We start from the raw sequence: 17,562 nt of genomic DNA on the forward strand, positions 1-17,562 counted from the left end.
TTATTATATTTAGGATAGCTTTATTTGTTCTTTATGTTGGAACGTTCTTTTTTTAACACAAATTATTACAACTGTGTATATATAGTGAAGAAGTTCTTCATAAAGTAGCCAACAATAGCAAAGGAAATGCCACTAAAGATCCCAAGACTACACCTGAACCAAGAAGGTATGGGCCATGACTCAAACTTGTCCGCATCACAACATATTAACTGAATTGTATACAAATGTTCAGTCAGTCAAAGCTGTATGTCCCTCATCAGATTCCTAACCACTTCAGTCATAGTAATTAGTACAGTTTTGGCAGATGACAAATAGTGCCCTCTATTTAAGCACTGCATTTTTCAAGCACTACTTAAGCTCTGTCTACACTATCAAAAAAGTGTAATGTGACCAAATATGGTAGTGATATGACATCATCATGTTCATATATGGGCACATTTTTTTGTAACATAAAGTTTGATAGTGTAGACAGAGCAAAAGAGCATAGGGATATTATTTTATTATAATTCACTAATATATCTCTATGCGAAGAGGCACTATTTTTCTAAACACATACAAATTGCTATATCAATTCAATTTATCATATTTTTCTGAAATTATGCATGACTTTTTAAATCTTGCTAACTTTGATAGTCATGCTTTTTAAACATTTTGGCATTGCATTAAATGTTTGTTACCATTTTAATATAATTGTATTGTTATCGTTTATTTTTGTTGTAATCATAACGTAAAACTAGATTTTACAGTATTTGCTTGCTATCATTAATTAAACTAAAGTTCATTATAGAAAATACATTGCTTTAATCATCATACCATGGTGCACAGTTATCATGGCTCTGAAACCTCGCAATGCATTGAAATGACACTTTATACACACCTATACAAGTGTTTATCATCAAACATTCATAGGGTCTGTTCAAGCTTATTTTCCTGTGTAAGTTGGTTTCATGAGCAAGTAAACCTTGTTGGATAGGTTATTGACTTACTTTGGTAAATAACTAAACCTAAACAAGCCCATAGTCTTTACACTATTTACTTTAATGATGATTTTGTAATCATAACATGTATTGAATGACTGTTGGAACTAACTGTCCTCCCAATATACAAGAGGAGAGTAACCCATCAAACATTTTAATTCATTTAAAAATCACCAAATATGTGTTAATCTATTGTTCTAATTTAAAAATATTGTTTTTATCATTATTGTATTATTAATATTAATGTTAACATAACATATTTTATAGAATACTGAAGCCGCAAACTGGTTCACCAAACTTAAGAGGTGGCGAGTTTAACTCAGTAGCTGGTGTGGCTTCTGATACTGCCCATCTAAGCAAGTTAGACAAAAGTACAGTATTCAATAATTATGTAATATTTATCTTTATATAAGATTGCCTGGTGGGTTAGCATGCATATCAATCTCTTGGTGTGCTCTTGCAAGGTCTATAGACTCGCAGGAAGAACAACCAGACACTAAAAATCAGCAGCATATGACACAGTCCTCATTGGAGCAAAGACTGTCATGTTAAAATTGGTATAACACACTTAAAATGCTGCTAATAATCAATCAATTGAACTTTTATAGCGCTGGTATCAGTGTCGTAATGGCTATAAGCGCTCATTGGCTAAACCTAGGGGCCAAGAGCATGAGCAGCCCCAATGCAACTACCCAGAGTCCCTTAGGAGCGCTAAAACAGGGGCCTTTCCCCCACTGCGTTACACCACTGGTTGGTATCCATATATAATGTTCAGAAGAGTTTGATAAAAGAACTGCTTCTGTGTACAAGTGAGCTTTTAGACACAAACAACATTGCAATTAACCACTTCTTTTGTAGTAGCAATAACAATTTTTGCATTTTAACAGCCTTGATGGATGTCTCCAAAAGAGGAGATGTTAAGAAATTTGAGGAATTACACCAGAAAGGAGCAAGTTTGAATGCTGAGGATCAACATGGCATGAATCCACTCCATCAAGCTGTTCGTTTTGGACATAAAGATATTGTTAGATATATTATAGAACATGGTATGCTATAGAAGATAATTTACATCTAATTAATCTGTCTATGTCCTTTACTCCTTGGTAAAGACACTTTCCCTACATTTTATATTAAAATACTGTAAATGCTATATGGGCCTATTGCGATAATTGTTGTCTTTAAACGGTTAAATTTGTGAAAAAGAAGTAAAATCTAATAATACCAGCATGCATCGTGCACGGATTGATATTTTCGCTTTGCTTCTGCGATGCACCCACATTCGATCGTGACAAAGTGAAAACAGACAACGTCAAAAGAAAAAAATACCGGGTCTTCCCCAATTTGTATTAACAGGATTTTGCCCCAAAAAAAAGTTAATTTAGCAACGAGACGACGTCAAAGTAATGGTTTTTTGTAAATGTTGATCTGTTTGAGTGTATATACAGTTCAGGATTTATACCAAAGATAGGCAGTATTAACATTTTGTATTAAATTTAAATAATATAATTGACAGGTGGTAAAGCACTGGTTGACAGTACGGATGAGAAAAACCAGACAGCACTTCATAAGGCTGCTTGGTATGTACGACACGATATATGCAAAATGTTGGTGAATGCCGGTGCGTCACTAACATGCACGGATTACCAAGGCAACACGCCACGTAAACAAGCACTCAAGTCTGATGATCACCAACTTGCGGATTTTCTAGACAGTGAGTATTGAAATTGACATAAAATAACATCTCCCAATTAAAAAAATATTAGTAATTTTTATATCCAAAAAAAAATATATATAACAAGCAAGGATATGTATAACAATTTATGTGGTCACATACACATATGTTAAGGTCAATTTACACAGGCAAGCAGTAAAAAGTGGAAAAAAAATAAAAAATCTATGTTATTCCTTATGACCATTTACACAAAACGCGGAGCAGACAGGCAGTTGAGCAGAAACCTGCTCAGGATTGATACAAATTCTATGTGGGACAAGCTAGGTACTTTTCCGCTTACCGTTATGCCACTCGTGTGCGTAAATTGGCCATTATGCTCAATCCATGCAAGATTCTTAGAAGAAGAAATACACATTATCATGTTTGTTTTCAAAATATTTGTATTTATTCATAATTTATTATATTCAGGCACAGTGATTGCAAATAAAAGGTTGCGGTAAGTTGATATAGTGCATGCATTGAAGATCTTGTGATTCCTACACTGAAATTAAGTCTAACGATCTTAAATAAACTGCATGAATGAATTACAGATTTATAATATTATGTTTTATTTAAGAGAATTAGCACTGATCAAAAGGATGTGGTTTGAGTTGATTGTTTTTGCACAGATGCATTTAAAACTAATTTTGCACATTGGGTTGCTGTAAAATATTCCAAACTCTGATTAAACAAATTAAAATGCTACTGCATATTCAGATGAGCTGAGTGTATTTACCTGTTAATTGGTTTTTTTAATTCAAACCAAACAAGATATGTGGTACTCCAAGTACAGTATATTAGTTCTGAAAAGAACAGTCTACACCCAGCTTTGAGACAATGCTATTGTTTTTAGCTTGTCTCATTTGGAGTTTCATAAATCTCAGAAACAATGCTCTTTATATCAACATTTGATTTTGCCATGCAAACTTTCAAACAATATATAAGATTCTTTTTCTTTACTGCCAAAACATAAAACACAACAAAAACACGAGCACAAAGTAAGTGGCAGGAAACACAATCAAACTAAATTCCTATGGCTAAAGGCCTATATTCCTCTCTTACCGAGTAGAATGAAATATAATATTTCAATAAAATATATCTAAAAATGAAAATTAAAAAAAGTTCATTCATAAAAACACAATAGGTGGCAGCACAACAACAATGCATAAACACTACTTTAGAGAAGATTAAGCTCTGATGTGTGCAAAGTCTGGAGTGCCTCTGGAATTTTGCTAGGCGATATTACTAAGATATGATCAATTTCTTTCTGCCACCCTAAACATGATAACCAGAAACACTGGAGTACTTATTTATGGCTTATAGAGAATGAAAGTTTTCTTAATACATCTTTTCAATCATGTTTTATTTCTATTTTGTTTTCACAGGTAAGAAACAAAATAAAACAGAAACAGAAGACCAAGAAACAGCAGTTTAACAAGGAAGCTATTTTCTACCACCCATCTTCAAGCATCTACATAATATCTTTAAATTATTTCAATATATCTTCTATTTTTTAAACTTTAACTTTTGTTACAATATTCTATGAGGTATATATATATATTTATTTTTTACATTTAATATTTTTTTTATAGGATATTTATTCTATGATCTATAGGTGCTAGTTTAATTTTAATTGAGTGTAAATGATACCTTGATACAAATACAAAGTATATGAAGTGCTGGGTCACTCAAAATTTCACATTTTATCAGCTATTATTAAGCTAAAAACAAAATATTTAAGATTATGATTCAGACGATAGACTAAATTGAAAGTCTTAGTGATTAAAACGTTTTTGTCCCAATAAGTACTTATATCTGTTATATAGAATGCTGGAGTTCTGAAATTGGTGCATTTTTTTCCCAACAAATTGTAACAACTTAGTTTTTGATGTACACTGGTAAAATAAGTTGTTATAAATTACAGAAAGTTATCAATTCTGCAGTGATATGCTATTCAATTAACATGTTACCTATGTGCTATTTATTGACAAAGTGATAAAATGTTTATTCAAGTTTAAATGGTCTCTTACACCTGCTCTGCTCCGGCTCCGATGTGGTGTGAAAACGAAACATTGAGGTTTGATTTTATTTGCCGCAGCCGGACCAGAACATGTGTGATAGATAGATTCACAGTAAAAGTAGCATTGCATATAACCCAACGACGTTCAACTGTAAATTTAAAGAATACGCTGTAAGTTATGCACAATGTAGTAGAGCTGTAGCTTGGTGGTTAACATGCTTGCCTTCCAATCCCAAGGTGCAGGATTCGATTCTCACCTAGTGTCAGGGTTATAAATCACGATTCTCTACTTCACTCCCTAAAGCTCTGACTACACTATCAAACATTATGTGAAAAATGACACGATGATATTAATTCTATATTTGGGAAAATTATGTCAAACTAATTTGATAGTATAGACAGAGCTTAAGTCTCAGTTTATAAGCAAGATAAATGTTAATGTACAATCTTGTAATTGTATAGTTTCATGGTGTTGGATGCAAAGATAAAAAGAGAAACAACTTATTTTACAAACAGTGCGTGAATTGGTGCAAGCCAAACCTGGTTTGTTTGCAATATGGTGCTGGGAGCTTAAAATAAAATTGCTACCAATTGATAAATATATTCTTAGGCTTCTGGAAGTCTTTAGTTAACAATTTTAAAGTTTAAATTCTTTTGCTTGTTTACAAACATATTTCTGAATTGGAACATTGTTTCATCATCAACATCATGTTTCTTTACTGTGCATAACCTTGTTTGAATATTATTTTCTGAAAAACTAAAAATCCTTACTTATTAAAATCTTGTTCTTAATTGCAACTTATAGTATTTCAAAATATATAATAGACTTATAAAAAGACTGCTGGATAAGGTCTGAATTCAAATTGTGTATTTTTCAATTATTGAATTATTATATAGACAGCTGGAAGTCTGAGAAATTGAAACATGTTGATCATCTTTTTATTAAGTCAATTTTATTTTTTATTACAACATTTTTATTTTGAAACTTTTTTTTTAAAATTATTACTGGAATCTGGGACCAAGTGGCAAGATTGCAATTTGTTTGCAATTATTAAAAATTATTAAATATGAAATTAATATAGATATAAATTCTCGAATCTAGGACTAATGATCTAGAGTGCAGAATCAGTTTGAGCTTTTATGTACTACTACCAGTCAGACATATTTTATTGTTTTTATTGTTTGTTTATGATTAATTAATTAATTAATCAATTGCAATTGAAAGATACCCACCAAATTTTATTATAGCTTAAATTGTTGCCCACTCTTTTTTATATATTAGCGCAACAAACATCTTTTCCATTTAATTTATAATTAGCAACAATGTTATTATATTGCATTTCTGCATAATCTATGTCAAGTTTTAAAGAAAAAGAAACTCATTTACTAAGAAACGGGTTGCATAATATAAAGAGAAACTAAAGAGTTGTTAAAGGGCTAAAGATAAGTGTATCATATTCATTTTAATATTATTAGCCTAGTATTTAAATTTTAGTAGTTTATATTTTTAAAATAATATACAACTTTATTATATATATTAACATTTATATTATGTGATGGTGAATTTTATTTAAATATATTTGGTAAATTTTTATGAGCACTAATACGAAAACCCACCTGCACTTATACAAAACTAATTTTTAAACTAATTTAATTTCTGTGTATTTATAGTGTATAGCGTGTACACTTGTCATGAAATGTAAATAGGTATTTTCACTAAAAATAGGTAGTGCATACAACTACGCATTTATACAGTTATTATATGCTCGTATAGCTGTGCTTTAACAAAATTCTCAATTATAATATACAGTAAATGATTTGAGATGAATATGTAGTGTACAGAATAAGAGTGTATCATTACATTTTATGTGTTCAAACTTTGATATGGCATTATAATGTAAATAAAATGTCAGTATTTCGGGCGTACCCCATCCTCATTTTTACTTTACTTGCCCAGATATGAAGTAGCAGAAATGAGAAACTGTAAGAGGAGTATTTTCATTTTGTTCACCAATTTGATTACTCGAAAATTAAAGCTGCTCTAAATTTTTAATTACCAAATCAGATATTTGTAATTAGGCGTTAGCATATATAGGATATAGAGCTTTTATCAATATGGAACTACGCTATATGAATAGTATTATTATTGATTAATTGAAACTTTGTTTTGGTTTAGATTAATGTGTGTGTACATTATCTATTTCACTAACTTATTTTTAAATGCTAAATTAAATTAATACACAATATTTATTACGGTAGTATATTTATAATATATGTAAACTTTAACATACATTCATAATTACAATGTTAATTGATGGCAATGTTTTTTGATCCAAAATTTGATGTTATGTTGAGTAAACTAATGTTATTCTTGTTAAGAAATGTTAACTTTGTTCTTAAATTTTCGTACTTTTCCACTTTTCTTGTCCACCTTACCATAGTATATAGATATATATATATATAGATAAATTATAGTTACGATCATAAATATACCAATTTATTTTTTATTTGATGCAGGACCATCAGTGAATGAAGATTATATTAATATATGTATATAAATTTGTAAATAAATCCAAAAGAAGGAATTAGATATATTAGTTAAAACAGATAAATGTATATATATTATATGGATAATTACTTTCATATATAATAGGAATATATAATAACATTTTGTGTGTAAACAAACTATACACACACTTGGGAAGATTTGAACTAAGGTGTCTTGCAGTCAAGCCATGTACCGTATCAGTAGACCATGGAGATGATATTAAAATATCCAGGTGTTCTTTCAGTATATACCTGTCAGTTTTCTATAACCTGTATACATAGCTGTAATTTGAGTCTGAAACTCACATTCAGTACAACTTTATTTTCTTTATTCCACCTAAATAGCCATGTTTATTTTACAATAATTTCTTCTAACTAGATACAATATACATAATTGTATGTGTTTGGTTTGTAATTTTTATACAATTTGTGGTGTTTTTTTTTGGACCAACCCTTGAGAGAGAAAAAATGAGAAAACAACTTGATAATTTCATTTCATTTATTCATGGTCAAACACAGTAAAATAAGGTACATGGTTTGAAATTATTTTTGTTTGTTCACAGTTAAAAGGTTAAAAATTCACATAAATATACGAAAATGGGGTTAAAATTGAACAAGGTTAAAATTAGGTAAAATACAGATAAAATACATGGTTTAAAATACAAAATACAAGCAAGATTGGTGTGTGTAAGGGTATAGCATAAAATGATCAACGTTTTCATGTACCATATAATTGCCTCATGGCAGTAGGCAGAAACAAGTATCTCACCCTACATTATCCTACCCTACATAATATATTACAGGTTGTTCAATGCAATATAATACATTTATATTGAAGTCAATAAGATAGATCTATATTATATTATATGTCATTGTATTATTATACATTTTCTTATGTTTTTTGCTTGAATTAGCAACAAGAAGTATATATGTATAAAACTGTAATTTTTCCCTTTTAAAATTCGATTTTGCACTGTTAAATAACAAAAATAATTTTAATCTGTTTTACAACTGTATTATAATTATTGATCATCATTTTTATGTTTATTAATTTGCAATCTTACAAATTTGTTTTGAGTTCTTTTATGTACTTTAAATTTTAAATTACCTGTACATTATGGTGTTTAAACATTGTTATATATTTTTTATTAAAGACCAACAGATCATTTTGGCTTACATTTTTCTTGTAAATTAAGATTTTTAATATGTATAAATTAGTGCTCATTATGCAAATTAAATGTTTAAATATATTGCACATTAATCTATTGTTAGCTGTCAGCATAATCAGTTATGTAATGAACCGTTTGTTGTTTGGGGGAAACCCCCTCATTAGTGTATTTATAGTCATGTGGTAATGGGGATTTCCCCATTTTTGTGCAACTTGTGTCTTTCTGTCTAAAAGAATCTAGTCTGTTGACTGTCATATGTATTAAATCAACGAAATGGGTCAATTATAATGTTTTTTATTTCTTTGTTGTTGTTATGTGTGGAATAATTTGCATAAATTGATAATCTAATAAAGTGAATCAAGGCCTGATTATGTCGTGAGCACAAATCATACGTCGACACTAGTTACCATTTTCTAAAAAGTATGAAACATTCTACAAATCAGAACGTCAAACCACGTAGGTATATATTCGTTTAGTTAGCTTGATGTTGAATCATATTAATTTAAACAACTCAAATATAGTGAACTTTCGGTAGACATATGCGTATAATCTTTGTGCCTATGATTTCAGCAAAAAAATTCTTATAAATTCATCTCAATTTCAATCAAATTCAATTTACTCCATAAAACTAAGGATATGTACAAATATGTCATCAAAAAGTTTTGGAGAAGTTAACAACGCTTTTAAGCCGAGAAAAAATAAGGTAACCCAAATTTGATTGTTTAATTAAGGAAATACTTTGGATCAAAGAACTGAAACCTACACTTAATAAACAAACCGATTCAGTCAAAGCTAAATTGTTTATTAATTAAGAAGGAGGAGCTTAATACTTAAGTTCTTAGTATTGTAGGCCTCCTCACCTATTGGTGTTGTTGTTTTTGTATAATTTGATCACTTGATCTTGAAAATGGTTCCATGATGGTTCCGAAACATCGATCTTCTTGTTTTTTTGTCATAACATTTTATTGTAAAGTTATATAGTAAGCGTCTATTAATTCGTAATAAGAAGTTATTTAAATCAATAACAACATTTTTTTTAAAAACGTGCTTTGGGGTGTGAGCATGCCCAGTCCAAGTTTCCAAATACCCATTTTTCAGCCGTAGTAAACTATAAGCTACCGCATGGTAACTGCTTTAATTCTTCCGTTCTCTTGAATATAACTGCCTAAAGGAGCGGCGCGAAAAAAACAAGTGGGCTACATGATGACGAGGAGCCAAAAGCACATATTAATAGTTAAAAAAACACTCCCATTACTAAATTTTAATTTTGTTAAAATAACTTCGTTTGTTAATTTCGTTTAGAATCCAATGTTTTAATTATGTTCAGTACGTTACTTCACAATTAATGAGTTGATTGAAGAGACGTATTACAGGATAGCAATCTTGAATGACTACAAACGTTTGTGGAAAATCAATATGAAGAATCCTTGAATGAAAGCAATGTTAAAATTCAATAAACTGCTATAATATAGTTAATGAGCAATGACAAACAATGATCATTACTTCTTATTGTAAAGTGTTTCTAAAATGTCAACTCGGTAATTTGTCCTGGCTACAATATTGATTATTATTATTATTGTTTAATTACAACGTTCATGCATAAGCGAATTGTTGTTTTTGAAGCTTAGGTACAGCATGGAGTACTCCATGGGTACAAGCATGAATTTTAATATAATATCTGGTTAAATATACATAAAACAAAAAAAAGAGGCACATAAATCACGACGAAAATATATGAATTCCCTTTAAAATGGCCACATTTTGCAAAATTCTGCTCTATAAAAGCCTGGCAGACTTTTTTCAGTAGTTAGGTAGTTTAACCACACTCTTCCCTGGTTTAACCAATAATAACATATCCGGTGACTCCCTAGAAAATATAGGGAAATCATAGATCGAAAATTACGAGAATGTATGATCAATAGAAATGTTTGCCCGCACCTAGCCTGGCCTTTAATGTTTAATGACAGGTAATTTGCCCGTCACCTTATAAAATTATTTCCAATTACATGTCTTGGCTGTTTTGTTATGAATGTATTTAAGCCTAGGCCTAGACCTAGTATGGATAAGATACAAGAAAAGTTGTCTTCATCAAAGCATGCTGAAGGAGTTACGGCGGCCGTCCGTCCTTAGTTTTATCTGCACCCAAACTGACAAACTAGAAACAGCAATTTCGATTTAAAGTTATAAATACGTATTTAAAAAGACAGGTACATCAATCAACACTAAGTTTAAAAAGTATACAATTCATTGAAATGTTTTTAAATGGACACACCATGGTCTGAAATAAAGTTTGAATAATATTAATAGGTGTAGGCATATAAAAGTTTTAAATTACGTGAAGATCGATATACCCATCTTTCCCCTACCAATTTCGATTTAAAAAGATACACGTAACATCAACCAACAAACAAAGAAGTTAAAAAAAGTATAAAGTTAAATGTTTTTAACTTGACAAACCATGGTCTGAAATAAAGTTTTAATTAATGGGGTTATAAAACGTACATTGCATTGCATACATACATTGCATAACGATCGACATATCCATATCTCACCTATTCATTTCGATTTATATACCGTACGTAACATCAACCAAAACAACGAAGTTTTAAAGGTATACAGTTCAATTTTAAATGTTTTGGAGATAATGGAGATTATTGAAATAAAGTGAATTTGGTTGATGGATTTCTAAATTACGTAACAATCGATATACCCATCTCTGACCTATCAGTCGTCCTGCAACGGGTGTGCTTTTTGGTAATCTAGCAATAGGATGCTGAACTATCTCTGAAGATAAAAGAGTTTATCTATGGCTGCGACACGATCAGTTCCCTTACAGACAACATGCCGCGGAGAATATGTACACAGTACAATACTTTTGGTATTTGTCGCAGCCAGACATAAGATCAAAGACTGTTACGAGTTCCTCTTGACAAGAGCTCAGTGTCCTGTTGTATTTAAGATATAGTAAGCACCTTCTTACTCAGTGCACAATAGATCAAAGGTATAAAACAACAATAACTATTTTCTCGACAATATCTATGTTGTTAGTGATGCTCACGTTTTTAATCACCGTTATAGAGTTAGTTTCATTTATTAAATCACTAAACAATGTGTGTATTGTCCTTATAATAAGTGCCATTGTTAACATATCTGTTGTCTTCACTACACGTGTGACTTCCACTGGGAAATGAGGCTTTATTTTAGAAACATACCGCCGCTTATAGTCGGGTTCTTTATGGTCATTAATATGCCGACCTTTCAAAATAAAGCCTCACCCTACAATGACTTACCCTGAAGGATAAGTATTTAAAATAGGCCTAATCTAAAATTAATCTTTATATATGCGTGTATGTTGTTATCTAAAAGGTTATGTGGTGTGGAAATATTTTAGAAACAAATAATTTAAAAGTTTAATTTCGGGAAAAACGAGACTAAAATTCTATTCACTTTTGGTGGAATTATTATCTACTATACCTACTTAAAAACACGGTAAAGTCTGAAACATTTGATACACAATATATGTTTTAATTTTATGAAATGTAGTATACTGTATTTCTTGAATTATCATATATTGGATTGCTTTAATTAGCGCCCTCTATAAATTCCAGGTCTTGCTCATCAGATCTGCCTCGTGCTTCACGCTCCACTGACTTAAATCTATTGTTTACACTTGTCTTGTGTGTTTTTAGTACATAACACGCTCCACTTGTAAACGGCAGACGATGTTTAGGAACCTCATGTAGCTATCTGTAGGCCTGCCGAGCTCAAATTTCGATGGAGGAACTTAACAATTTCTATAATTGAAGATGATTGACTTAATTATATGTAGTACTGTTGCAGTTTTAGTGTACTTAAACACGTTGGACGCCGAATTTGCATACGACGATTCGTAAGTAAACTTGTTGAATTGTTTTATTAAACTCCATTTTTAGGCTGGTAAGTGGTGGTCGCCGCTTAATTTATCCCCAGGCAAAGTTGACAAACTTACGCCTCATTTAACTTGCTAGTGCTAAAGCCATACTTACCAGTAGCCTATTTATTTGAGCAAAAACCTACTACTTAAATAATATTTTAATAATAAATAATAATTTCTCTTTAGTATATAGTTTTTTATTTAAAAAAATTAGTAAAGTAGAAATGTGGGTAAAGTACTAAATGCAATGAAAAAAAAGTTTGTAGAACATCAATTTGATCATTGAATCTCATTAATAAAATAATGACAAATTGTAAAATGAAAAAATTAGAAATGTGGGTAAAAGTACTAGTCTAAGGTAAAAAGTTGATAGAACATTGATTTAGTCATTGAATCGTTTTGGTTAGTATTTTATTATTATCATTGACAGGTTCCATTCATTCATTTATATCACATCTTACAATTTAATAATTTATAGAGAGTAAAATAATGAAAAATGTATTCTCAACATCCATAGGGAAAACAAACTGTGGAATAAAATTTCTCTGCATTCTCCCAATGGAGTTGTTTCCCCTGCTTCATTGCTTTGTTTCTTCATATTAGATATATGCACTGAATTCCATATCATTTCAGTTGTAACTGTAATAATATTCATAAAATTGATTTTTTGAAAATTAGAAAGGCAACGATTTGGCAGTTTCATTGGGAAATCTCATGATTTTTGTGTAAAATTAACTATTTGTTGTTAATGATTTTCTGATAATGATTATCTACCTAATGATTCGAATCATAAACTTTATATTCTTGTAATGAGTAGTTTTAAGTATACTACTCTACAGTAAGGTATCCAATAAGATTATTATGTACAAATTCACATAAGGGGCCTCAGTTTCATAAGTATAAATTTGTATTCAAGGACACATGTATACATATTGGCGCTCATTTTGATGATTTATTTCCTTCAATTTATGTTTCACTGTCTAGGTCAGTTCAAGAATGACCTTGATAATATTTAGAAAAATATGATAAATAATAATTTATTAGTTTATTGATATTGATTGAATATAAGTTTCATTGATGGCTATGCAGTACAGTACATTTTGCTTCTTTGAATGATATTAGGCGCCAGGTTCGTGCACCCTTAGTCAATGATGTAAAGTATATTATAGTCATTTTATAAACATATTTTATAGGATACAGTATGACATTACAATGTAAAGTAAGGTATTATTCTATTTTGTAGTACTATAGGCATACCATGTGTATTGTGATGTCATAATATTCCTGTGAGAGAGTTGATTATTGCAGTTATATTAGGCAGTTATTCATTTTAATATCATTTTATTTTAAAAAACAGTTTATGTTAATACAAAGTTACATACACTTACAGGTAGTAACAAATTACAGTATGGTTTCCTGCTTTCCAACCACTACTGGTAAATAATGTTAATGTTCACCTGACATAGTTCTTACCACCAGTAAAAACCTAAATTAACTTTGTAATAAGCTTACTTCCTATTCCTAATAGATATTGTGGTATTAGTACAATACCTTTGCAGCTATAGTGAATGAGAATCAATTTCTTGCAGGATTAACTGTTTTAATCCAACGTATTGTTTGTTATGGAATATAATTACCAATGATAGTTTGTCTGCCTATTGTTCATAAAACCAGTACATTTTCCCAGATTCAGATGTCAGATTTTTCATTAACAAAAACGAATATAGGTTTCCTCTTGTCCTTTAGATAGTATATAAAGCTGTTGGTCCCATGCTAAAGAACTTGGTATCACTATTCTAAAAGAGTAAGTGATTGTATGTACAATACGCTGGCTGACAGAAGTCCATAGAAGAGCTAAACCAAATTTCCTCGGTTTCCAGTGAGCTTCAGGATGTTTTTAGTCTATTTCGTGCCTAGCTTACCTGGATAAACCAACATTAGCCTCTCTCTCCAAGGAGAGGAATACATTACAAAAAGAACTTAAATATACTGTACATTAAAATATCACACCCCGTCGGATAGTGGTATAGTATATGGTAATTACATTTAGTATCTGTAGGTATAATCTGTAAGTATTTCAAAATATATATCATTCTCAATAATCGATGAACATTGTCACATGTGCCTATGGTACTGTATATTTTATTTATTTTGTACTGTATAAAGGTAGACTATTTCTCTATCTGTCTAATCTCGTATTTAAATACATTCATTAACAAAAACTGTTATCTAATCAATACCTTTATTTATCCTTCAAAGATATTATAAATTCTGCCATCTTAATTCTCTTTCACACAAAATCCTATTAAAGATACAGGCAGAGTGATCTAAAACCCTCTAAACAATTTTTATTGTTCTAGTCACACTTCATGGCTACAATAGTATTGTGGTAGAGTTTAATCTAGCAGTCAACCTAAATACACCCAAGAACGGTTTCTTTTGTAATTTCTAACTGCAAACACACAATCAATAATCTTCTGTTTAACAAACTTTTTCCACTTCTTTGCCCGCCATCAACAAATATTTTTGACGGAAACTGTAGTAACAATACTGTAACTACCTGCGTCAAAAGCTCTATTGTATTTATCTATTGTAACCAATACCATAACTTTGATCAGTAAAGGCTTTAAGTGTTAAATAAACTTGTATTGCTTCGGGCATTATTATAAAAATATAAAAAGCACCTGTGAAAGTGATCTGAGAAAGAAACATTTATTGTGTACAAACATTGTAACTATGAATAGATCAACTGTTGAAAAGCACTCGAGGTAAAATATAACTGTGAAATGACGTAATGTGAGCATAATGGGATATAACAGTTAAAACAAATAATAATATGGATGTTGATATATTTAAAACCTGGTCATCTTTTAGTTGCCAGGAGAAAAAATATTTTGTTTTAGAAATAACAATATATAACAAAGAAAATGAATTTAAACTCATTACAGAGTATAATTATTTAAATGGTCGCGATATAGTTTGCAAAAATGTATAAAATATTTGAATCTATAAAGTATTACAACTACAGTACCACCAACATTCCAGCATATCAAATTCTGCCTTAAATAATTATATCTAATTATCAGAGTGGAAAATAACGATTAAATATTTTTCACTAGAAAACACTAGATTTCATTTCGTTCAATTTAAAAACAAATTGATAAGTAATAAGCTGGCTGGCTTGCACACTCATGGGATACGATTTCAATTTACATTTTGAAATCGTTAAGTGAAGATAAAGTACATAAATACTCTGCTTCAATTGACAGGTTCTTTAGCGCGAGAGTTTATACCCCGAGCAAATAATCGTTTCCTTTTACTTAAGACGTTTCATGATCATCTGTAAATGCTTGGATTTTTGCAATGCATAAGTATAACAAATTATACTGATAGCTTATCAGTTAAAGTAGTTATACAATTTTCAATTTGTTGACTTGTGCACTTTATTAATGGTTATTAAATATTAAATACAGTATTATCAACAGTTAATTTTCTTTATTACCCATTGAGGGCCAATATACTCTTTATATAACCCAATGAGGGCTACTGTTTTCTTTTGCAATTATAAGTCAGTATTCCCGAGCAGGCTGTGAAATTAATACCACTTTCCAACAAACAGAAAATAATTATAAAGAAATATTTCATTACAAAAAACGCCGCTTAACTTTTTGACGCAACAGCTTCAATTATTGTGTAACATTTTGTAAACATAAATATAGTCTGAAATAAACATTTGTAAATATAAGCTTCTGCGTAGTACAGTCCACATGAATATAACTGCCTAAAGGGGCTGCGTGAAAAAGTTAGAAAATGTTATAATCTAAGCTTGAATTCATCTACAGTACTGTACTGTTTGTTATATTAGTTTAGCGTCGATAGTTTCTTACACCAGGTGCTTATACACATTTAAGATAATTGTTATTGATCAGAATTAATTTTTGATTCAGTCAATTTACTTCAGTAGAATTTTCCTCTTGGTTTATTGACCATTGCTTTAATACTTGCTATATTCATATTACTGCCTCTGCTGAAAGAATGTTGTTTGCGCATAATTTTTTATGTAACCTTAAGTTAAGGAATACATTAATAATAAATGCATAGCTGACAAAACTATGCCTTCAGACCTGATGCCATTCAAACTTAGCCAAAGAGAATTATATCCTGAACTTATTACATTTCAGACATGCCTGTTTTCTGAGTTAATTAAGTATTAACCACCCATGTCGCACTTTCCAACAATAGCAGCTTATATTACAAATCTTTCCATTTTTAGCTAGCCAAATAATATGGTTTTAGTGATCTTCTAAACATGGACCATAACTCCATGATATATTTGAAATCCTTCATACAGTTTTCATCATACAGTACTCTAAAATTTGAAAATTGTATGTTATGAATCAACGCCTATTCATGCTTTAAAGTGTCTGGTAAAGTTGTTTCATACATTCATATCCAAAAGTAGGATAACTAGACCCATGAAACCAGCTTATGGTAAAGTACCTAGATTTAACTAAACCTTATTGGTTGGACTCTATAGTATGTAATACCATGTACACTATAAGTATAACATGTTGTAACTTTACTGTTTATTTCTGTGAGGATAATTACATTGCTAGCCAGATAGTCATAATGAGGATTGATGAAACTAAAATAAAAAGCAATACTAAAATCTTAGCTTAAATCACCAGCCACAGAGTCTCTCTACACCTTCAACTCTAGACCCTTGCTAGCCGAGGAGTCTATAAAAAACTATAACTTGATGTTAATTGTTGAGCATATTATTATCAAACCATTCAACATAAACTGAATTTGTGTTTTTCATCATATACCCTAGTTATTAAACATAAACTATGCCTTCTGAACACATACAGTAAGTTAAATGTTTTACAATGCATGTTAACAGCAAGAATGTATCATTATGCTATAAAGTTTTATTTATTTATTTATTTATGTTTTTTTTTTTTACTTTTTATATTTTCTTTTTTTTAGGTGACCATCTGTTACGAGCTATGCTCTTATTCCTCTTCCTTTCGTTCACAATGCTTCTTATTTTATCACCTGTTTAACTTTTTGTGTTCGATAAATAAATTGTAACTTGAAACTTGTATGCCTCAAATTTGTTTAATTGTCATTTATATATTATCTGCAGAAATTGCAGATACAGTATCTGGATAGTGTGTGATCCAACATCTTAACTTTATTTTGTATTTAATCCTACTTTGAGA

The 17,562-nt window shown here is 30.3% G+C and overlaps 2 protein-coding genes across 7 annotated transcripts in view; both read left to right on the forward strand.

Moving 5' to 3' along the window:
- LOC144846872 (diacylglycerol kinase zeta-like) overlaps positions 1–8,712 on the forward strand; it is a 67,707-nt gene extending 58,995 nt beyond the window's left edge. For 5 of the 6 annotated variants that reach the window (XM_078703580.1, XM_078703579.1, XM_078703581.1 and 2 more), the window contains 5 exons: positions 86–166; positions 1,245–1,348; positions 1,865–2,023; positions 2,491–2,688; positions 4,074–8,712. In XM_078703580.1, the coding sequence (XP_078559706.1) occupies positions 86–166; positions 1,245–1,348; positions 1,865–2,023; positions 2,491–2,688; positions 4,074–4,123 (592 nt within the window). In that variant the 3' untranslated portion in view covers positions 4,124–8,712. The remainder of the gene's footprint in view (positions 1–85; positions 167–1,244; positions 1,349–1,864; positions 2,024–2,490; positions 2,689–4,073) is intronic. The other variant, XM_078703583.1, reaches the window with a different exon arrangement.
- A 3,399-nt stretch (positions 8,713–12,111) lies between these two features.
- LOC144847017 (protein O-mannosyl-transferase TMTC2-like) overlaps positions 12,112–17,562 on the forward strand; it is a 58,582-nt gene continuing 53,131 nt past the window's right edge. Inside the window, exon 1 of the mRNA XM_078703592.1 lies at positions 12,112–12,313. Within this exon, the coding sequence (XP_078559718.1) occupies positions 12,231–12,313 (83 nt within the window). The 5' untranslated portion in view covers positions 12,112–12,230. The remainder of the gene's footprint in view (positions 12,314–17,562) is intronic.

The sequence above is a fragment of the Antedon bifida genome, chromosome 1 (genome assembly GCF_963402885.1).
Source record: "Antedon bifida chromosome 1, ecAntBifi1.1, whole genome shotgun sequence".
NCBI lineage: Eukaryota > Metazoa > Echinodermata > Crinoidea > Comatulida > Antedonidae > Antedon > Antedon bifida.